This window comes from Embiotoca jacksoni, unplaced genomic scaffold (genome assembly GCF_022577435.1).
Source record: "Embiotoca jacksoni isolate LCO1_2020_lvr unplaced genomic scaffold, fEmbJac1.0.p SCAF_2, whole genome shotgun sequence".
In the NCBI taxonomy this organism is placed as follows: Eukaryota; Metazoa; Chordata; class Actinopteri; family Embiotocidae; genus Embiotoca; species Embiotoca jacksoni.
This window is the reverse complement of record NW_027185340.1, coordinates 10,712,855-10,737,250: the sequence shown is the minus strand read 5'-3', so window position 1 is coordinate 10,737,250 and position 24,396 is coordinate 10,712,855. Positions and strand designations below refer to the sequence as shown.

Genomic DNA, 24,396 nt, shown 5'->3' with positions numbered 1-24,396 from the left:
AACTTTCCTATTTAGACTGTTATTTATTTATTTGTTTGTAATGATGAATAAAACAATTTGACAAAAATTGTACAAAGCAGTGGGGTGGAGAGAGACGGCAAACAAAAACTCCGGGATTGATCATAAATGTTGTGACATATTCTGACATGTCGGCTCGTGATGCAGCGTGACCCTGTTGCAGCTCTCCAATACGTGAAGCCGATATTGAAGCTCAACATTCACACTCTCCTACTTGTGTGCGTTTGTCAAAACGATGTAGAATGCTGAGCAGGTCAAGGCAAGCTGCTGAAGGATGAACCTGCAGGGTAAAAACTGTTCGTGGGACACGTACCTGTCTGCGCATATTAAGGAGATGCAGGGATTCAGTCAGCCGTTACTCTTCCCACAGTCATTTAACTCCATCAAACCTTGGACATACTTCTAAATCCATAATTGTCAGTTTAAGGCACTGACCGAATGACGTACACTGCACAAACACAATCAAATGTCTTAAGTGATTTTAGAATGAAATCACACATGAAAAAACAGTTGAGTTGGCATTTTCCTAGCTCTAAAATCTACGTAAAATGTGGTCCATTTTTATTTATTTCATTTGAAATACAAATTTTGGTGGGACAAAGTTTGGGAACCTCTGCTCGAGATGACGTCACAGCTCGGTGTTTTTTTTTTATCGAGCACGTTTGCGAGGAAACTTTCAGCTGCGTCTAAAATTGCGCATCTGTTGTGTTTTGCGTCTTGTCGGGGAGGAGCGCTTGTTCCCACATTCAGTAACGCTGCGATGAATTATTCATAGATTGACATTTTACCCTTTCTCAATAGTTTGTTGTTTCTTCTGGGAAAATATGAACATGCCTAGAGCGGAGGAAGCCTGAAAACTGTTTTCCTGCTGACTGCTGCAGATGGATTTGAAACACATAAACTGGATGACACCACTTGCTTCGCTGGTCGAAGTGGTTTTAATCCAAACATTTATACATGAGGTTATTGTGTGCTGCTTTTATTAATCCGTGTTTCATATCTTTTCATTCTAATTGTTTATATTCATAGTAATGGTGACTGGTTACTGGGTTCTCCTTGTCAAAATCACAAATGATACATAGTGTGTATAAAGTACAACTATTGGCTTTGTATTTTTTTTTTTTAAACTAAGATACGTTTGTTTGGGCCTCAAACATCCACTATTACTCAAACTCTGATCTCAAATGGCGTCTTCAGGATAATTCTACTGACTAGTACCAACAGCTTGCCATTTTAAAGTATGTAATATGTGACTGTAAGGGAAATAGTCTTTCTTCTTCTCTACAATTGTTTGTACTGTGTCATGTTGTCTTTCAAAGAGAGGAATGAGCCAGAGGGAGAAGTAGGAGGCAAATAGAGGCAATGGGGGGGAAATGCCTGAAAGGGCAACGAGTTTAACTCTTCTTCTGTCTCAGTCTCCTTTTGGCTGATGTGTCTGCCCTCTACCTGCTGCAGGAGGGGGAGGAGAGAGGGGAGGGGGGGAGGAGGCAATGGGGGGGGGGAATGCCTGAAGGGGAGGAGCAAGACGTGGTTGATAGGTTGATAGGTGTGCAGGCCGTGAGACCACACCTCTGTTTATGTCCTTCCTCAAGGGTGTGATCCCTGGAGGTGTGTTGAAGAGAGAGCGACACAAGACTTGACATTTGGATTTGAATTTTCTTGTAACTGTGGACTGTTCTCATCAGTCAAGAGGCAGGAAGGAAGGGAGGAAGGAAGGGAGGGAAAGAAAGAGAGAGAGAGAGAGGCGAAGGGGAGATGAACTCTTTGAGGCTGAAAGAGTTGTCAAACTCAGACTTGTACAGACGAAGACAGGAAAGACCAGACAGCTATGGAAGTCTGGCGAGGGACAGCCTCAGGTGAGTCTACTTTCATAAAGCTTAGAATTTTCCGTCAGTGCGCTGATAAGACATTTATCAGCATTTTACTTGCGTTGTATTGTATGATGTGTTGCTGATATTGTGCCTGACATCTGAAATCATTCTCAGTTTGTACCAGAAACTTTATGCTTCTTAACTAAATGTGCTCTGTGCAGCACAATAAAACATTGTTCCTCTCTTTGGTCTTCTTTTGCCGCCCACATTAATAGTTTTAAATTGCTCCACAATTATACTTTATAGCGCAATGAACGAAGAAATGAACTATAACGAGCTCGTAAAACTTGCAATATGGAATTTCCGGGTTCTCCAAATTCTGACTTAGAAATTGCAATATTGTTTTATTGCTCGTGGTGTTTGGTCTCTATTTTCCATTTTTCCAACAGTAACAGGTTTTTCTTCTGAGGGCCTAATCTGTGGTCATAAATATTTTATTTTTAATGTGGTGTCCTTTGGCCTTTTGGATCTGCTCGGTTGTCACTAACATAGTTATCAGCTTTTTTTTTTTTTTTTTAATCTTTGAGCCTCAGCTGATCGACAACGTCTCAGCGAATTTTTGCTACAGAAGAAGAAAAGTGTGGAGTGTGCCGACAAGGAGATAAGAGTGAGCTGTAGTTGAGCATTTGACCTGTAAATACTTCAGCTGATGGTTGAATTCCTCTGAGTTGAGTGAGGAGCAGTAACGGACATGAACATGTGCAGACTTTTGCAATACCTCGTTTTCACAATACAATAACATCAATAAGGTGTTTGTTTATTTCATGTGAAGCACATCTCTCTCCTCCCCCGTGTGTGCGTGTGTGCGCGTGTGCGTGCGTGTGTGTGTGTGTGTGTGTGTGTGTGTGTGTGTGTGTGTGTGTGTGAAATCCTAAAGTGGTTTGAAGAATGTTGTAATGTGAGGAATGTAGATAAAAAGAGGGAGCTCTCTCTTTAGAGGTGTCCTCAGTCAAACCACAAACCTTTGCTGTGTAGCCTCCCCCCTCCTTGACTTAGTTCCCTAGTTTGAAAACCAAGCAGTATAAAACACTGACGTGTAATCGCGGCAGCAGCGTTTGTCAGCCCATTAAATGGAACATACATGATTTTTCACTCATACTTTATTTTTATATGACAATTCTAATTGCGCAGTATTGGAATGAACACAGAGATTGTCTGCATACAACCATATTACAAATAAGCAGACGTAACATATGACAAGGTGGCATTAAACCACAGATGGAGCAGAAACTGAGCAACTGAGAGAAACTGAGACGCGAAACACCTGCATTTTGAAAATAGCTTCAGGGAAACAACACATTGAGTGTAAAAGGAGTCTGAAGGAAGGACACCGTGCATGTGGTGGTGAGAACAAGAACATACATATTACTGGAGTTTAGACAAAAACGTGTCCATAGCCAAACAAGAATCCTTTTGTACTGTTTGAAGCTTTTTCAGATTTAAACACTATTCTGGCAAAAGGTAGAAGACTGTCCTCCTTGAAACTCCCCTTTGTCTTTTGTGCAAGCAGCTTATCACTAACCACAACTGCACTTTGTAGCTAAGCGAGCTCTGCTGGTCGTATGAGAATCAGCCGTCATAACTTCACGTGTTAAAACTACATATGGGTATCAAGGAAACAATGCCAACGGAAAGTCTATTAGCTTTATTATGTTTATATGATGTTTTCCTCGTTAGGAGGAGAAAGGGTGGCTGGATGGTTAGATACATTTGATTCCCGTTTGCAACGAAACTGTTGCCAGTGAAGACGAGGTTGCAGAGACAAGGAAGTAATAACCTTCACTCACAACACTTTTCAAAGTGATCATTGTAACCCAAACTATTATCTTCCTCTAACCCGAACCAAGTAACCAACTTTTGTGCCTAAAACTGACCCATATGGTCGTATGGGAATGGAGGACTTGTTCAAAAGAAGTGTTTTGCTATTTTTGCAGCACTTCCAGAAAAGGTCACATATCCTGAAAAGTGTTAAACAAGGAAATAAAAACGTGTAAAAAAAAAAAAAAAAATGCAAAATGTGCTTTCCCTATAAATTTTATTCAGACTCATGAAGCCTTAATATGCTAACTAAATGTAATTGCTGCTGCTTAAACAACTATGGGATGAGATCAGCACAGAATTAGGTGCACAATGAAACACCCCCCGACCCCTCTCCCAACCCGATCACTTCAACTGCAACAAATGTGGGTAAACACACACACACACACACGCACACACACACACACACACACACACACACACACACACACACACACACTTAGAACCATCATTATAATATTATAATTAGCCGGAGCTGCTAACCTAAAATGAAAAAACTAGCATGGCTTCAAAGATGTTTTTTTATAAGCAAAAACATACATAAGTATGTCCGTCATGTCCTTGTGACAAAATAATCAATTGAATTGTTGTAGGGATATATTTGGGGATTTAAATGATTTGTAAAAGAAAATGTTTTTTCCTCTTTTGTTCTTAACCCTCGTGTTGTCCTCGGGTCAAAATGACCCGCAGCTGTGTTCAACCAAGTTCTATTTTATTTTCATATTTTTTTGGGATCATTGGTGACAAGGAGGCTGTGAGGGTTTCTTTAAAAGAATGACGACCAGTGATCCCAAAAAATATAAAAATATAGAAATAAAATAGAACTCGGTTGAACACAGCTGCGGGTCATTTTGACCCAAGGACAACACGAGGGTTAAGTGGGACTGGATCCTTGATAGTGCAGGTCAAAATGTCCCTCGGACAAAAAGTACGGGAAAAAAAAAAAAAGGAACTGTTTGTCCTGAATTATGTTTGAACAGTCACTGAATCAGAGTGTGTCACGCAGTTTTGTGTGTTTGTGTGCGTGTGTGCGCTTGTGTTAGTGGGCACACTAACTTGATGCTTTGCCAAAGGAAAAAAGGTTTTGCCCAAGCAGCCCTCATGTCTGTATTGCCATGGTTGCTGTTGACACAGTGAATGTGGGTGTGTGACCGAGGTGTGTTTGATTTCCTCCTCTGGCCTGAGTCTGCTTGTCTTGCACCAGCTGAAAGATATCAGGATTGTTGATCAGGTCGACATAGTTTCATATGACCTAATGTAATCTGGAGAAGCATTTCTTTTTGGCCTACAGTCAAGTTTTATGAAAACTTTGTTATGTCGCACACATTTCGGCTTTTAATCTGCATGTATGCCAACGACCTCAAAAAATAACTTTCTGGTTTACTCATTTAAAAATGTGCCTCTGTATTTATGATATAATATTGGATTTTAGGACAAGTTAACTAAACAAATCCCAATTAAACAACAGCTCCTTCAACATCATGACATGAATGGATGCTCAGCAGCATTATTGGCTGATTATAAGTATCTGTGCAGAGGAGATCGGCTTTTCTTTTTCTGGCACCTTAAAACATTCGAAAGAACTATCTTTTTGTAATTATTTATAATTGTTGTCTTATCTAACTTTTAAATAGCAAACTTACAGCTGTTTCATGTCCTTTTAAGCCCTTCCTGATGTTTTTGTAGTGTTTTTTTTTATTTTTTTTTATTTTTTTTACATTTTGTGAAAAATGTCTTTGCAGATAGAAAATATAAAGAACAAACGTGCCACTGTGTTATTAGTCCAAATATTCCTGACGGTGGGAGGCATGCCCAGGACGGTTCACTGGAACAGTATACTACATTTCCTACATGTTTTTCAAGTCATCGGTCCTGGTAACCTGACCTGTGACCGCTCCAGTGACTTTCTATGACCCCATAAAGAAGTCTTAAAATCCAATCCTGCAGAGGAAACATACCCGAGACATTTAGTCGACCGCTGACAGATGCTGTTGCCATTTTTAAGCTCAGGTTGACATTCATATCGACTTACTCATTCTCACTCTTATCTTGTTGTCTCTCTCAGGCAGTGAAAGCTTCTTTTGTTCTTTTCACATATACTTATCGCTTTATTTGAGTGTTGCAATTTCAATTCTGATCTACCAGTTGACAAAACAGTGTCACAAGCCTTTTTGTAGTCCTTCTGTTGGCGGAGGTCGCACTACAGACCACCGTAAGAATATCCAAGACAAAACCTTCTGCTTCTGCTCGGATAAGGCTACACGCGGTATCCCATAATTATCCAGTCTCGCATATGTGGGGCTCCAAAAGTGAGCATCAGGTTTTATCCCGTGTAGCCTGTCACACAACACTGCACAACCTATTCTGTGTCATGAATGCCTCAAGAACACATTTTCAAAAATGCACAATTTAAAAATCCGTCCACTGCACGGCTTCTTCATACCTCACCGGGAGCGTTTCAGATGTGACCCAGCGTGTAGACGCTCGGTATGCGATCAGTGTGTTATCGGGAGTCTTCACATGGTGTTTCATTTAAAAAATTGGCTGGATTCTCTTTGCCGTTCCTGTCTGACTTCCTGCCTGGCAGATCTGCTCTGTGCAGCTCGCAGCGACTTCCGACCGGCTTCGGCAATAAAAAATAAAAAAATAAAAAAATGTAGACTACGCACATATTTTTAGAGGAGCGAAGAGCCTTTTCAAGCACACGGCTGACTCGCACCTCGGTACGTCTGTTGGAATCACAAGCATTGTCGAGAATGGCGACGATCAGCTCCAGCGGCCGCGTCGGAGCGGGAACGCAACAAGGTGGAATCCAGTTACTGATTTTGAGTAACGTCCTCGTCTGTGTTGGGGTGAAGGATTTAGTGGCATCAAGTGGTAAGGTTGCAAATTGCAACTGAGTATCCTGCAACTAAAACTCCCCTTTCAAGTGTGTAAGAGAATCTACAGTGACTGTGAAACTTAAACACACACACAAACAAACAAAAAAGCCACTCTCTGTAGTCAGGGTTTGGTTTGTTCCTTCTAACATGACACAATGATTTTTATTTTAAGGTGATTATACACTGGACGATTGAGTCCTCTGAGTTTAGCACAGGCTGATTTAATATTTCTAAATTGTATCATTTTAAGTGATATTCCACCCTGTCTTTGCTTGGTTTGCACCATAGTGAGAAAAGTCCCATGTTGTACATGAACAATGCATTTTGTCAAGTCAGTCAGGACACCTGAATAATATTCCTGTTCTTACATCTTAGGGTGGAACAATGTGTAATGACTGTAACCAGGCGGAGAGTTTCCTGTTGAGCATCCACCCTCTGTCCATTGTACCCCAGTCACTCAACACGGGTTCCCGGTGGCTGAGATTGCCCCACAGAGCATGGGACTTTTCTCCAGACAATGTTCTGTTTTGAAAAGGCTCTGGAGGCTTTAAATGGTGCCTGGTGATATGTTTGTCTCATTATGTCATTCATTTCAGAATCCTGTCTCTTGATGGAGACCAAACAGTTCAGATAGTGTTTCTAAAGTAAGTGACAGAAGCCTTTTCCAAACGTACCCCGTCCTGACTACAATACAGTCCACCACTACTTTGGTAAAAATGTGAATTTGACGCATTTAAAAAGATTTAAATCAAATTCTGAAACAAATCAAAATGCCGTCAAATTTGCAAGATTTGATAAAAGCCAAGGATTCCAATGAAAAATGGGAGTAAATGGCTTTGGATGCTGGAGGTGCAGTTTGGGAGCCTCTTTCAGGGGAGGCAGAGTTGGCCCCTACATTGTATACAAACTCTCACACACACACACACACACACACACACACACACACACATGCAGTGTACACACACACAAAACAGCAGCTGCCAGCACCTAGTTTGGAGTTGAGCCTCCACTCGGTGTCTATTTGTAGCATGGAGTCATCTGGAAGACTGAGACATGTTTCAGGTCTAAAACATTGATTTTAGGAATGTAACCCTTCTTTATTCTTTTTTTTTTTTTTTTTTTTTTTTTTAGTATTGCAGATTTAATGCAGCGTCAAACATGTTTGTTTCACTCGGAGTGTATTTCTGGATCTGGCTTGGTGTCGTTTTGATGGTTTGGGAAGTGGCCATTAATTTGAGATGCCACTAGAGTTTAACCACATAAAGAGCTATCATTTCACCAGAGGAGAGACCGATTAATGGGTTTAAAGGAATGCATAGGCTGTCCGATATTGCCGCTCTGTTGATCCACTTGGAGAAGACTCGTGCTACGTTTACGATATGTTCCCAGTTTGAATCCCGCCGAGGTTCTTCACTGCCAAAAATAAGCGGTCCAAAAATAATTGCATGACGGTGTTTACCAGAAAGGCGGTTAAGGTGTATCCGGAAACGGTGAAAGTGTGAAAAGATTCCACGTTAGCGATAGCTGTGCTCAAAGCCAAACATGACACTTGTCACATGCCAGGCTCTATTATTACCATTATTTTGAATGCCCTTCTGCGTTGGTACATGCGCAACATCAGAGCAGCAAAAGAAAAAGGCAGTTTACTTTCTAGATTCGGCTTTTTCCAGCCAGTGTCAGTTACATACCTCGTATCAGGAGGATTACACTGAATAGATAAGATGTTGCTTCACTGTTGTATGTTTGTCTAAACGTACTGCTGCTTGGTTTCTTTCTCCAGTGTGTTTATTCAATGATGTCAAACACGAGTTAAAAGAAAGCCATTGAAATTTGTTTTGTTCCTGTTGTTTTGGTATCTGATGCCTTTCACTCCTCCTTCTCTGCTCTGCTGTGCAACATTTCCACTTTGCGTAATACCGAGCTGGAGCCACATTGTTATATCTCCCAGAAAGCTGAGAGTTCCAGCTGTTTAACACACACACACACACACACACACACGCGCGCGCACACACACACACACACACACACACACACACACACACACAGAGATTTATAGCATTAGGAGATGTTAGCCATAGTCTGTATATTAGGGCTACAAAACATTTGAAAACAACAGCTAAGGTGTGTGTGTGTGTGTGTGTGTGTGTGTGTGTGTGTGTGTGTGTGTGTGTGTGTGTGTGTGTGTATATACCATGACACAGTGACCTCTGCCTGGACAGGCGTCAGGGTGGGCACTTTAATTTCAGTAACCTGCCCAAGAATAGACAGCGGGTGTGACAGGAGGAGAGGCTGTGTGAGTGTGTGTGCGTGCGTGCGTGCGTGTGTGTGTGTGTGTGTGTGTGTGTGTGTGTGTGTGTGTGTGTGTGTGTGTGTGTGTGCGTGTGTGTGTGTGTGTGTGTGTGTGTGCGTGTGCGTGTGCGTGTGTGTGATGCAGAGTTGATGGGGGAATGAGAGACAGAGGGAGTGTGTCCATGAGAGAGGGTGTGTGTGTGAGAGAGAGAGGGAGAGTACTCCCAGCGCAGTCCGACCAGTGCTTGGTTCTCCCTCATGCTATGTGGATTACAGCTCTCACCGCTTACTGCATTCTCGTTCCTGGAAGCTACCAGGAAACATCACAGGATTTCTTTTTTTTTTTTCTTGGAGTACAAGGAGCTTTGAGAACAGTTACTTTGTGCAGGTGAACTCAAACTGTTATAAGTGAGTATGGAGATGAACGGTCGTGCCGTGCCACCATCCATACCTGAGGATGCCGAAGCCCCCGACCACATTTTTCACAGCGAGATGAACGGCTACCACCAGAAGCTTCACAGTGGGGACGGGGGAGAGGCTGAGGTCCCCGTGTCCAAGTCCCAGAGGCGGAAGAGTGATGTCAAAGTCTATAAGGAGTTTTGTGATTTTTATGCTCGCTTGTAAGTAGAGGACTTTTTTTTTTTTTTTTTAAAGGACAGAAACAAAAGCACTGTGGTTAGTTGTGGACCAAAATGGAGGTTTACCTTTAAAAAAAAAAAATTACTATTGGAAATCACTCCCTAACATTATTTTAACTTCTACACATGAGATGTCACACCAGAGAAATTCTAACAGTTGGGTGTTAAAATATTTTGCTCAGCAAGCCAGTAAGATGTGCAATAAAACCTGCTGCATCCTTTTTAAAGGAGCTGTTGACCCACCAAAAAGTATTGAGTTGTTAAGCCTTAGGTGTGTAGCTGGATTATAAAATGATGGTTTAAGTGTTGTTTCAAAGTCTGCGTCGTTCCCTGAGAGACATCTTCACTTTCAGTTGTCCTAAAATAACTCGTACCTCCTACAGTTGGATTTACTGTTTATTATCTCGGATGGAGTATCGTGGAGCTGGATTGGCACAAGAGTTATGATGTGATTCCCTGATTTGGGTGAGTGATGTCTGGCTGAAGACTTACCACAGAATCCAATTACCATTTCGTATCAGAATGAATGCATTTTGGTAACTGACATGCCAAATATACCGACGACATTGCAGGAAAAATGGTATGTTATAATGGAAGTGTGTGTGTGAAGGAATTCGGTCTCCTCATTCGCTGATATCGTATTAGCGTGTAAACGCTGAGATTACTGCATTGTTATAGAATGCGAGGAATTCTGATATACTTGAAGCTGGGTTTTACCATCCAGTTTGATTTGCTTAAGCTGCCTTAGGTGCCATGTTAGTGCAGGGATAGCGCTGAGCGCTAGAGGAGGGAGCGCACAGAAAGGGCTATTTTTGTGCCGAGGAGGGGGAGGGAGTTCTTATGCAAAGTGGAATATGCCAACTGGCATTTCAAGTATGTGCGCTTGAGTGACAGAAAAGCTAAATATACATGTTGTATATTTTTGACCGATCTGGGTTCATCACAGGCTGGAAGGAAAACACGGACGTGGGGTCACCCCCGGGTGTCTGAAGGGACATTTTGAAGCATGCCATTTGTGAGCCGTTTTGGGTTCAGGTGGGATGAACCACCACTGTGAGAGCCCTGTCAATCATGAAAAATATGAAATCACGTGTTTAAAAATACCTGACTTTACTGACCTCTAGTGGTAGCACGTAAAACCGACTTTATATTTGGTCTTCGGCAGGTGTCATATACACAAGTAAAACCTGCTTTGTGTCGCATCACGGGATTGAATTTGGACAATGTGAAAGAAGTTCAGTCTTGTCTGAGCTCAGGAAAGTTACTGACAGCATTGAATCTCATGACGGATGTCAGCGACATGTGGGCCTCGGTTTCCCTTGGAACTGTCTTAACAGTTGAAGTAATTAAAATTTGTCAATTGTTAAACGTATATGGAAATATGTGGGGATAATTCTTGTTATTGATGGATTATTTGAATGCAGATGTAGTTACTGATTCATCTCTGCGTGTTAACACAAAGGAAAACATTGCAGTGATGCAAAAGAGAGGAATTGAAGACACATGGAAAGCAGACAGGGCAGGGTGGAGGGAACAGAAGGTATTCATAACACAAGTGATACTGCATCTTTTCCAACAAGACAACCAGGCTCCTTTTATAGTCACAGCCCAGCATGGTGGGGTTAACAGAGGAGTCATGGCTGGTGTTTTAAGAAATCTGTGCCCCAGCCTTTACAGTTACAGCACCTTTTTTGGCTGGACCGTAACAGCGGGGCCAGTGCTCGGAAGACAAATGCCTGTCACTGAGTGAGTGAGTGTCTGAGTAATCTAAGTTATACCATGTGTAAGATGAATCCTGTGACTACCTGTATCTGTGTCAAATTAACAGCGCTGTAGTGTTTCAAAAGATCGTGGCAGTGTCTGTGACATCACACGTCCCTCTACACTCAAAAGTGGAGGTGTCTGATTTAAAGTATGCATTTCAAGCAACGTATCAACAGTAGCTTTAGGCTGATGGCGCAGTTATTAAAGTAAGGGAGGCTACTACACTATTTGGGGAGTCTGAATGGTGCAAAGGGGAAAGTATTTGGCCACCACTATTGACTTGACCACATGAAACACAATTAATTAGCAGCCGGTGGAAAGCTGATCGTGCCCTTGCTCTTCTACAGTAACTGTTTTCTTCAGTCAAGCTCTCTAAGAGTGGGAGTTAAAAGCAACAAGGACTGGGAGAGTTGGTCATTGGCAATGAGTTTAATAAAGAAAACCTTTTTGTTTTAGTTCTAACATTGAGTACAGGCTTGTCTTTCACTCATGCAGGGTGCTAAAGGCAGATAGGAGGGTGGAAATGCCTAAGGGATGTATCATTTCCTCCCACAAATCCTTCAGACAGGGCAGGGCTCTCACTGCGTTTGATATCAGCTCAGACGGGGTATATAAAACGATATGCAAGCATGCGATGAGTGGAAACGTCTTGTTTCAATGTGGTCCTTTTTAAAGTGCATGCCAGTTATCTTACCTTTTTTTTTTAATTTTTTTTATGGAGGACAGATTATTGAAGACATTTGGTGGAAGAGAGATGTTCATTATTTAAATGTTGACCAGTTTAGAGTTAAGCCCAAAAAATGTGAAGAAATGAGCAGTTTATCTGGAAGCTTTAGGAATTTGTGATGATACCCAACTTGATGTAAACAAGTTGAAATGATTAGATGGCATCGCTCCATAAAAATCCTGTGTGTGTGTGTGTGTGTGTGTGTGTGTGCGCGTGTGTGTGTGTGCGTTCGGCCGTGCGTGCGTGTGTGTGTTGCCTAGATACGTTGCAGTATTCTGACCTTTAAAACAAAGCAGAGAGCTCAGGCTCGTCCCACCGTTCTCTCTTTCTTGTTCTTTTTCCCTTTCAACATATCTGTCAGCAACATGTTCCCATTAACATCCAGTTTGTCTCGGGTATTAAGCAATGATGTTATTCTGAGCATGGGGACATACAGTATGCTATTTATTCATTAGTCCCTCAGATACTTGCTTTGGGACGTGGATGTAGCTCAAGGTACATCTTAGTGGGAAAATATGACGACATACAGCATATCAGAATTCACTGGTACTGAGTTTCCTATACCACATTAATCTATAACTGTCATCCCTAAATAGGAGAAGTCAGACCTTTCTGCCCCTATGAAATTAAAGACTTATTTTATAATTAACTCACACTGGACAAATCAGGCAGCTCTGAGCAGTGTTTAGTTAATAGTGTGGCTTCCTTTATCTTTAAATCCAAAAACTTGTCAACAACTATCAAAACTAGATGTTGTAAATATACACTGGCTGGTATACAGTTCAGCAGATGTGTTGCACATTTTCACAATCATTTTTTTCAGTTAGGGGGACAGTTTAGTTTGTATGTTTCCAGATCAAATTTGATTTTCAATTGGTTTACAACCACTGATTTAAATAAATACAAAGTTTGGCCGAAGGGTCAAAAAATAAATCACCTATTGGTGAGTCATTTTGGCATGTTTTTGGGTGTGCCACACTATGTGACGTAGCTTCTGACAGCTGTATTTCCAATTTTACAAAATTATTAATCAGGGGCCCGGCCCCCTTGATATATTACAGTAATGTTTTGCAGTGAGGCAGTAAAACAATTCTGATTGTCTACTGAAAGGGGAGTGTTAGCTTCACATGTCACACTGGCTCCATGTGTCAGGTTTTCTTATTTAAACAGTCATTGTTTTTATATGATTTAACAGCCCATATCTCTGTGTGCACTCACATCACATGGACGGATGAAACAGTAACTTCAGTTTGTCTCCCAAAAGGCAGCATGTAGGTTTCCCACCTCACTGATGCCCACGCCCTGATACACAGAGCCAATGTGAACCTGGAACCAAGTGTGTGCGTGTGCGTGTGTGTGTGTGTGTGTGTGTGTGTGTGTGTGTGTGTGTGTGTGTGTGTGTGTGTGTGTGTGTGTGTGTGGGCGGGCGGGCGGGCGGGCGGGCGGGCTGATAACCCTTTTTTTCCCACTCTACATTCTCATTTTACTGAGTACATCCTCTTGTTATCATGACGGGGGAAACGCGACAACAGATTTCCGTCAGGTTAGGTGTGTCCTGACATCAGCCTGGTTAATGCCATGTATATCTGGTATTTTCCAAAGTTTGTTCATTAGGATTCTTGACATTTAACAAATATGAAACAGCAACCAATGCTGGGGAAACAATCTAATCAGACACTGCATTCATATAAATACATGTACATATATAAAATGTAAAACTCTCCTGCAAAAATTAAGTAAAACTGTAATCTTGTTGTTTCACTACCAGAAACATTGCAGGTTTAATTGGGGGTCAGCCAGCAAAAACAATTAACAATACATGTTACACGTGTATTTTTTTTTTCCCATATCCATGAGTCTACTTATTACACAAGTATACTTACTTTGACCCTGATTGTGACTTTTTTTTTTTCTTCTTCTTCTTCTCAGCAACATGGCCAATGCACTGGCCAATGCCATGTGCGAGCGCTGCAAGAGTGGCTTCGCCCCGGCAGAGAAGATCGTGAACAGTAACGGGGAGCTCTACCACGAGCAGTGCTTTGTGTGTGCCCAGTGCTTCCAGCAGTTCCCCGAGGGACTCTTCTACGAGGTAACACGTCGTCCTCTTAACAGTCCAATAAAAGATACGTGACGCAGGAACTGACAGATTTAAGCACACCTTCAGGGCCTTGGATTATAATAAACACCTGTTTTTCAAATGGTTTGGACTTTTTTTTTAGCCGATATCAATCAAAGCAAAGTCCCTCTGATTGGTCTAGACATGTCTAAAAACTTCTGCACAATGCAGCTGCTGTCTGCACTGCTCATATACACTGGCTGCAGGCCGTGCAGTAAAGTTACATGCGCAGGTAAGATTAAAATGTGTGGAAAGAGTGAGAGATTTACAGATATTTGGGATTCAGTTGCTTTAAAAAAAAAAAAATCAATGATGCCATTGTCTTGGGTTAATGAACTGCCTCTCTCTTTACAGACAGTTAGATCACTCTTTATTCCTTATTGCAAGGTACTGTTAGTGCGCATCCCTCAAACAAAGAATTTGTGCATTTGAGGTAAATAAAGAAGGGTGAGCACAACCTTAATGTAGTATTGAATTATTGGAAGCCGTCTTCCAGTAAACTGTTTGCTTACCGGCCTTGACACGAGGCCAGATGTTTCTCCGCCAGGCCCCGGAGAACCTGAAGCTCTTTATGTTTGTCAGTTAATCAAGGAGAAAGTGTCTCTATAGCTCTGATCAATATAAACATCAAAGCCAAGGATCTTACATTTGCCTTGCCTTTTCTACATGTTGCCAAAAATAAACACAAAGCTGAATATTACCCATCCTACTGTTGGAGCAGTCGTAGCCTGCTGATACATGAAAACAAGCTTGAAGCAGGAGTATGTAGGTTTAGAGCGGATAGAAAAGCTCCACAGCTGCATTTGCTTTAATGATCTGGAGACGCCGGCTCTAAAAACTCTTAATTTTCTTTTCCCTTTAAAATAGAGTCAGTACATTTTTATTTTTTTTACAGGATAGAGTTTCAAAAGGTGTACTCCTTGTAATTTTGAATGCTCTTGTAAAAAAAATACTGTCTACATTAGAAAGGTAATAAAATGGCTGTGGTGAAGGGAAGAAATAATATATACCGTTTTGATACAAAAATGTCCCGTCATGTCCTAAATATATGTATTATTTCAAGCAATACTTTTGTACAGCAAATATGACACCATGGTGCACTGATGGCTTAAATACAAGTGTTTATACAGTACAACGTCGACCCATGCTCGCACACACTAGTGTCACATGGCAACTTGTGACTTAGGAAATGTGACTTGGATATTGAACCCAAAAGATACATATTGGTTTTTACATTCATACAGAAAGTCTTTTGATTGATAAATGTCTCAGTTGTATGTAAAAGTCACTATTTCACAGAGTCAAGAATGTACATTTGGGTTTAACACCACCCAAAGAGCTCATTAAAACACCCCTCTGCTTTCTCCCATTATGTCCTCCCTCGTCCAATTCTAGTACAACCCCGTTGTAAATCAAAACCGAATGCGATTATTTGTGTCTCTGAGATGCTCTTTTTCATACCCAGTTATGTTACTGACCTGTTGCTATTTTACCTAATTAGTTGTGAGATGTTCTTCCAGCTGTTTCTTTCACCGTAACACAACTTTTATAGTCTTTTTTTTTTTTTTGACAATGTCCCAATTTTTTGGAAACAAGTTGCTGGCATCAAATTCAAAATGAGGAAACAATAACATTTCTCAGTTTCAACATTTGATATGTTGTCTTTGAACTACAGGTTGTATTTCCAATTAAATATGGGTTTACAAGATTTGTAAATCATCACAGCTTTCAATAGAAAGAGTAAGTTGTGTTTTTACCGCGGTAACAAATACACATTGGTGCGACTATTCCTCATCAACGCAACATGCAGTAGTTTTCTTTTAGTGACGGTGAGAGAGTTTAAGTATATTGAGGTTTGGACAGATGCTTTTTTTTAGGAACATACTGTTAATCAATGTTACTCCTGTTACAGTCTGATAATGTACAGTCCTGGGCATCAATTAATTGTGTACAAATTGTTTGAATTCTGTTGACAGTTTGAAGGCAGGAAGTACTGTGAACATGACTTCCAGATGCTGTTTGCTCCCTGCTGCCACCAGTGTGGTAAGTAGAGTGAGCTTATTAGAACAATGCATTTCTCTGCGAGTGTTTGCTCAGGAGCAAGCCTATGTAAACTTCTGTTCCTCTCTCAGGTGAGTTCATTATTGGCCGTGTGATCAAGGCAATGAACAACAGTTGGCACCCGGACTGCTTCTGCTGTGATATCTGCCAGGCTGTGCTGGCAGATGTTGGATTTGTGAAGAATGCTGGAAGGTCAGTCTCTTCACAACCAACAATCATCATTTCACGAGTAATATTATCAGATGAAGTCTATTGAAAAGTAGGAAAACGTTTTCCTGCAATGTTTTAGCAGGTACTGACATTTCTCCAACTTCTACACACCTACAGTCAAGCATTCTCAAAACCTGCTCCTTCGTGTCCCCTTTTTAAAATTGTCCTGCTTCAAAAACAATGTGTTAAGTGAAAGTCATTATTTAAGTATCCTGTAACTTGCTCTTCAAAGGCCAACTTAGGGGAAGAAGTATCTAATTAAGTATTTCTCTTTCTATGCTGTATTTCTCTGTCTTTCTCCCATCAGGCACCTGTGTCGTCCATGTCACAACAGAGAGAAAGCTCGCGGCCTCGGCAAATACATCTGTCAGAAGTGTCACGCCATTATTGAAGAGCAGCCACTGCTGTTCAAGAATGACCCCTACCACCCTGATCACTTCAACTGCAACAACTGCGGGTAAACACACACACACACACACACACACACACACACACACACACACACACACCGGCCAGCTGCGTCAGCCTCACAAATCATATATAGCATGAAGTAAGCAAGAGGACCAGACGCCACAGCTGATAGTGGACTCAAGCTAGTTTTGAATGTTCAGACTTACAGATGACTATCTTAAAATTTCTTGCCAGTCATGCACTTCATTCGTCATGTCGTCGTGACTCTGCCAAGTAGTTTCATAGTTTTATGGGAGGATCCAGCAGCTTGACTGTATTGATATGAGGGCAGCTTGCTCCTTATTATGGGGTTTATTTCTGTCATTCACTGATTAAGTGCTCATAAAAAAACGTCATCCTCCAATAAAGTGCATAAAATCTGATATTTAAAACAAATACTCAAAATCTGCTGCAAAATGATGGGCAATAGAAACAATAGTGCTCCCTGGTGGACAAACTGTAATTGTTGGTATGTGTGCCCAAAGGTACCTAACATATTATCATTATAATACTTGTATATTATTCTAAACGCACACATTTATACATGATATCAGTAAATGGAATCTCATTCTCTGGTTAATGATTATAATAATCTTAAGGTTTAAAAAAAAAAGGCACAAAAATGTAAATTCAGTATCAAAAGCAGCATTATGTTTTATTTTTTGTATGCTTGCAAAACTATTTCTATTTTGCATCAATACCCACATAATCAGCAACCGTTTCCTTTGACTGAATATCCTGACTTGGCGTAAAAGTAGATCTGATGTTGTTTACCTCCATCTCTGCAGTAAGGAGCTGACAGCTGATGCCAGGGAGCTGAAGGGGGAGCTCTACTGTCTGCCCTGCCACGACAAGATGGGGGTTCCCATCTGCGGGGCCTGCAGGAGACCCATCGAGGGCCGTGTGGTCAATGCAATGGGCAAGCAGTGGCATGTGGAGGTACGATGTTAGACTGTCGAACAAGACAGCTTCAGTTACGCTAAAATTAGTTGCATGTTTGTATTTGATTTAGACTCCCATACAGGAAGATACAATTTGAAAGTGTCAGATTGTGTTTACATCTATTTTCATTTTAAATACTGTATTATTTGTATGTCGTTGTTTTTACTGCCCTTTCTCTGTCTACACTGACAGTATTTCCAGTATTTATCATAATTGTGATGGATTTTTCTGTAGAAATGCAATTTACTTGAAATTTTCATCTTTGGGAGAGTGATATAGTTACTGGCTATGGTGACAGTTATTATTATTATGCATTTATCCTACACATTTTATTTCATTCGGTGCTCTTTATAATATGCCATATGTGTGACTCATATTTTTTTTACCAGCTTTGTCTTCACAGTTGAATTCAGTACTTTTATCTCTGAGCTGCGTCCATTGGTCCGCCATCGTCTGTCTCTTTCTTATTTTCTCTGTGGCATCATCTTTTCTTCTTTCTTTTCCGAATTGATGTCCATTTTTCTGTCTCCCCTCCTCCACGTGTAGCACCATGTGTGCACTGTGTGTGAGCGCCCATTTCAGGGCCACCCATTTTATGAGCGAGGTGGTCGTGCCTATTGTGAGAGGCACTTTGATATGGTGAGGGGATGAAGGATCGGCCTGTTGTTGATTGCTGCCCTCGTGTCCCTGCCTGGCTACAATCTCCCTGCCTCCATACAAGGGTTCCTGTAGTGTATAAATTGCCATTTAGTCTGTTAATTAAGTAAAGTCGAGTTAGTTTTAAGCACTTCAAACTTGGACCAATGTCCTGCACATCTTCAGAGCAGAATTTAATTCATCAGATAGAATGAAAAGAAGTGAGGACATTATAGTTTTTGGTGTTAACAGGTTAATAAGGGTGTCTGAAAAGTTTGAATGTGTAGTATATTATAAGAAATATTATATGTGTCCCATTCCCTACAATGAATTGCTCTCATTTCTGTTTGGAGGGTTAGTACTCCCTCCAGAGGTCACTCCTCTGTCCACCTTCTCGGCTCTCTTCATGGACGTGCTAACAGAACATCTGGACTGAACTGACGTGGTTGTGTTTTGACCTCTAAGACATATTGTCCTGCTGTCTTTAACATGGTCTGAGTGTGAAAATATCCTGACTGACGGCTGTGCTATAACCACATGTGCTTGGCTCTGGGTTTGCTTGCAGCATTTTGTGTGTGCTAAGTGTGAGAAACCCTTCCTGGGACACCGTCACTACGAGCGCAAGGGTCTGGCCTACTGCGAAACACACTACAACCAGGTAACACTCGCCAGTAGCCTACTGGGATTATCTATGTTTAACACACACATAGAAGTTGCATCATGCTGCTGTGTTTTGCCTGCTGTTAAATTTGTTCTCCCAATGCAGTTTACCAGATTCTGACGTCTATATGGATATGTAATGCTATATTAGTAGAAGAGATTAACACAAGACAGCATACACTAGTATTAACAGGATAGCATCTGATTCAAACATTAGTTACAACTGGCAGCACTCATTCAAAAAGGTTTTTATAATTTAATGATATTTTTTTTAAAGTATTGAAATTCTAAAAAAAAACTGGGAGAAATTGTTGTTGTTTTTTTCAACTGCACTGGATCAGACAGACCAACATTTAGTCAATGTAATGACTCCGACTGGTGTCAGAACGTTTTTTTGGGATGAGTTTTTGTTTTGTTTTGTACTCTCAGGAGCCTGTGTTGGCTTCCATGACTTTTGAATACAGCATATTATACGATCCGGGCTGATAAAATGTGTCACTGCATTTCTAACCCCTTGTTTCTCTCACCTCATCCCACACAGCTGTTTGGAGATGTTTGCTACCACTGCAATCGTGTCATTGAAGGAGACGGTAAGAAAACTCATTCTGGGTTATGGATAAAGCGGTTATTATGCAGCCCTGCTGACTTTCGTGTTGATTAAAGCTTTGGATTTTAACCTTTTTGAGTGGTGACTCTCAGGTGACCCACCTTCAGACACATTCTGTTGGCCAAAGTTCAGCTGGAAGACTTTTTATGAGAATCCACAGTTGCTTGATGTGGTAGTTAGAAATACCGGCTATTGCTGCTTGATTAAGTACGATTATGTGGCACAGAAGAATTTTATTTATTTTCTGTAACTAATGCACACGCACTTACTCCTTTCAGATGAAAAGCCCTTTAGCGTTTCATACACGATACAGCCTACACTAGACTCACCAGATTTTGACCTAGTTTTCTCCACAACAATGTGGAGACCGCTGGTACTATCTTGATTGTGGTTTGATTTGTACATTATGATCAGATTTTTTGATGGTGTCTCTTGAACATTATTTTATGAATTCCAGACTAAGCAACATCCACTTATTTGAAATCATATGATGATAATTTGGGACACTGTCTCATGTAACTGTGTCTTTTATTTTTTTTTTCAGTGGTGTCTGCTCTGAACAAGGCCTGGTGTGTCAACTGCTTCGCCTGCTCTACTTGTAACACCAAGCTCACCCTCAAGTAAGTTATGCAGCGAGTTAATAGTGTCAAGTCACAGTTTAACTTGCATTATTATTAACTCATTTGTTACTAATTTTTTTTTTTTTTTAACACTGTTTGAAAATCACACGTTAGTTGTCCGAGGTTTCTCTGTTCACTCTGCCATGTTTCTCTTTCACAATTACTCTACATCTGAGATTATTTGCTGCTGTTAACTGTTTTTCAGTCCTAATCTTTCCTGATTTTCTCACCTTTGTATTATAATCTTGTGTCTCTGTGGGCTCGACCTCTCCTCCCTTTCTTCATCCCTCCACTTTTTCTTCCCCTGCCTTCTCTTCAACTCTCATATCTCCTCCTCCTCTCCAACTACCCTTCCTCTTCTCTTGTCCCACACTTCTCTCCATCTTGATTTCCTCCCTGCTCTATCAGGGAAAAGTTTGTGGAGGTGGATCTGAAGCCGGTGTGTAAACACTGCTATGAACGCCTCCCAGATGACATGAAACGCCGGCTGGCCAAGCGCGAACGTGACTCAAAAGAGAAGAAGAAGAAATTATTGATACCCATGTGTCTGTGATCCTCTCTTTCTCCTTTTTCCTCACTTCAACCGTTCTTCTTTTGGTCAGTTTTCCATCTTCCTCGCTATCTGTTTCTGTTTATTTTCTGTTTCATTATCTTTATATTTCAAACATGCTCCATGCCGCTTTTAATCCTAATATCTCTGTTATACTGAGTTTATTGAGCTTTTGTGCCAAATGATGAAATCAGAGATTCGGTACATGAATAGACACCGACTGAACACATTTGAGTAACACTGGAAACATTTCAGCAAATGATCACTTCTCAGCAGAAAACACTGGACAGGATTTAGTCTCACTGCTATGCAAACAGGAAAATCTGATCAATCACATGGTGAAGGGAAGGCTTTGTTTCTTGGGTCTCCCGATCTGTCTGTTGTGAAGAGTAAAGCCATAATCACTTCCGGCAGCTTTCTGGCCTCGGCTGTGGAATTGCAGAGGTCCCTCTGGGTCTGACACGTGCCCTGGTCCTGGCAGCGATTATCTGCTTTGGGAAGGAATTTGTCCGGGGCCAGGTGAGGGGAAGGCTTTAGAGAGGTGGCCAACGTTCGTAGAATATAAGACATTTATTACAGTGAATGAAAAGAAGGCACTCAAAGAGCACAGAGTGGACCTCTGCCAAGGTTTCCTAATTCTCCTAATTATTTGAATTATTTTGTTGAAGAAAATTTTCATCTCAATCAAAGTCTAAGTCAGTGGACAGCGATATCTGTCTTGGAATACATGGGTTTTATTTAAGGAAGTGCTGTAGTTCAATAAAAATATCAAGAATGCTCATAAATCCGTTCACAACAATAATCAGAAATCTGCAAGAAAATATCCTAACTTTTAAGTTTCTAACAAACAAAAACAAGACCAAAGATATAACTATTTTAGCAGGTGTAAAAACCAAAGAATAAAAACACTTTACACTGTTACACTAGAACCCCAAATGCAGAAGTTTAAATGTCCAAATTAAGCAGGAGTCGTTTGTAATTAAGAATGCAGGCAGAAAATCTGACTATAAAAGTAAACTGGTTATAATCTAGAAGTTTTTAGTTACTCGAACATAAACAAAAAAACTTGCTGCACAACAATGGCAAAGTTCAATATAATATATATAATGTCACAGCAAACTTGACGTGCTACAAAACATCAGAGCTCCATTCAGTTGACGATAATAGAAAACGACGCTCCACAATATCCATAATTGACCATTCTCCACAGTTTTCTTTTTCACCATAACACATGCATGTCAACATGTCAGTGTACGTGCTGTTGCTGAAGTGGTTTATAAGGATATGAAAGGTATGATTGAGTGTGCCAACTTGCAGCTACTGGATGTAGTATTGAAACCGATACTGTGCATACATCCCGAGAGTGATGACAACTAAATTCCGACCCGTTCGTGTTTCTTCCGCAGGAACAAGTTTGTGGAGTTCGACATGAAGCCAGTGTGTAAGAAGTGCTACGAGAAGTTTCCCCTGGAGCTCAAGAAGAGACTGAAGAAGCTGTCGGAAACTGTCGCGCGGAAGTAAACACTCCAGTGTGCTGGAGGGAGGGAAAGATGGATGAGACCGTGAGATGGCCATACACATGCTCAGATAGAATCTGTGTGTTTTATACTTGTGTTATTGCTATGTTGCATTTAGGTTGACTATTTCAGTGGAACACTTTACTTTGTCCTTTCAGTTACAGCTTGAAGCCAATGAGCCTTGATTTCATGAGCCTGAAGCTGGCAAATGGCTCGACAGTCAGATTGTCAGTCCATTAGTCAGTATGTTTCGCCTTCAGTGCCTTATGGCTCAAATACTGTACTGTATATTTTTTACATGCTTGCTTATTTCACTGCTATATATATATAAATATAAACATACAATGATGGTCCTATATTTCATAAAAACACATGAGCTTTAAAAGAAATGTGGAAATAATATAATGACTTCAAATCTGTGTCGACTGGTGGTTTGCCAACTTGTCTCGTGACGCCAAAAATTTCTGTCCCCTGTTTGACTGATGTTACTGCTACATTTCCAAAGTAATGTAGTAAACTCAAAGAAAGCTGAAAACAATATAATGAATGTGTATATAATCTCTAACATGTATCATTTATGTATTCTTAATGTGTAATTTCTTTGATATTATGAAATATGTGTTAGTTTAGATCCATAAAGGGTTTTTTTGCATCTACAGTTTAATGATATTGTAATACATGCTGTTGCGATGGATGCAACCATCACCTACAGCATGTTGAGTTTCCTTGTTACGATATCTACTATGCATTTTTGTGTGACACAATCTGTGCAAACTGGTATTTTTAGTCACCAGTTTTTTTGTTTTTTTATTTATATGGACAATCTAAAATAATCATGTTTTATCTCATTTCATTTACATTGTACATTAACAAAATTTGAGGGTGATAAAATAACAGAAACCTTTCAAAATACTGCAGTCTAATTCAACATCAGAACTGCAGCTATTGAAACACCCCTGACATGTTGTCAACAAATAATAAGCCTCACAGTGACAGGATTTATTGCATGGCAACTGGTAGCTGTGTGTGTGTGTTACAACATGATGGCTTGTGGCATGTGCAGGGACCGAATGTGGTAGTAATGTCAAATATTAGAACATTTGCCTCTGTTGTTTGTAATCCAGAGAAAGTGATCCTCTTAGGGAGGTGTACCGACTTCCTCGGGGCTCAGACCCACTTAGGAGAGAAAGCCAACCGTTCTCCTGCTCAAAATGCTTCACTTTAGCGCTATTTTATCATAGACTGCTTATCTTTTACACAGAAGTTCAATAGAAAAACACATTCCACTATTTTATGAATGCAAAGCCTTTGTTACTGCTGTGCATTTCACTACCGATGCCTCAACTTTTCTCGTGGCAGGTTGGAGTAAAACTATCCACCACTGTTGTTAAGCAGAACTTCACCTCTGCTACAAATAGTCTTGTACATAGTTTTATTTGATATCCTACTACCTGCTGGCTGACGGAGATGACTGCACAGAGAGATACTGCTCTGATACTGTATTTGCAATGTCTGTGAGATTTATTCATGTTAACACACCAAAGTGCATGTTCTTGACTTGAATGGAAAGCTATTTAGCATTATATCTTAATATTCTGTCAACTTCTCTGAATAAACACGTACGTCAATGTGTGCATGTAGTAATGTTGATGTGAATAGCAGGTTTAGGATTCACAAGGTTCATCTCATAAAACAAAAGAATTTGGCAAAATCCCTACATTTTAAGTAGTTCTATACATAAGTCACATATTTCAGCTTATTGAAGCTAAAATACAGTTCTTGGAAAAATAACTTGGGTTGAACACACGTGCTTGAACACTGAAAGTACATAAAGCACAAGCAACACTGGCACAAAATTACTTTTTTGAAAAAAATTTCCCCTCGGGGATTAATAAAGTAACTACCTAACCTAACCTTTACACTATTTAAACAAACCCAGATAAATGGAATATGCACGTCTTAATAAGAGTTGTAATTTAACGCCTTTGTGGTTTTACACCCATAAAATAATTGTATTCGT

The 24,396-nt window shown here is 40.5% G+C and overlaps 1 protein-coding gene across 7 annotated transcripts in view; it reads left to right on the top strand.

Annotated features, from left to right (window-relative positions):
* The window catches only part of lims2 (LIM and senescent cell antigen-like domains 2), a 28,465-nt gene extending 4,456 nt beyond the window's left edge, over positions 1-24,009 (top strand). The window contains exons 1-11 of one of the 7 annotated variants that reach the window (XM_069154522.1): positions 1,549-1,874; positions 13,937-14,096; positions 16,100-16,166; positions 16,256-16,376; positions 16,702-16,851; positions 17,633-17,783; positions 18,988-19,080; positions 19,624-19,672; positions 20,234-20,309; positions 20,718-20,906; positions 22,266-22,350. In XM_069154522.1, coding sequence (XP_069010623.1) covers positions 1,774-1,874; positions 13,937-14,096; positions 16,100-16,166; positions 16,256-16,376; positions 16,702-16,851; positions 17,633-17,783; positions 18,988-19,080; positions 19,624-19,672; positions 20,234-20,309; positions 20,718-20,862 — 1,113 coding nt within the window. In that variant the 5' untranslated portion in view covers positions 1,549-1,773 and the 3' untranslated portion in view covers positions 20,863-20,906; positions 22,266-22,350. Of the gene's footprint in view, positions 1-1,548; positions 1,875-9,017; positions 9,499-9,934; positions 9,982-13,936; positions 14,097-16,099; positions 16,167-16,255; positions 16,377-16,701; positions 16,852-17,632; positions 17,784-18,332; positions 18,426-18,987; positions 19,081-19,623; positions 19,673-20,233; positions 20,310-20,717; positions 20,907-22,265 lie in introns of those variants that run through there. The other 6 variants (XM_069154520.1, XM_069154525.1, XM_069154519.1 and 3 more) reach the window with 6 other exon arrangements.
* Positions 24,010-24,396: the final 387 nt, after the last annotated feature.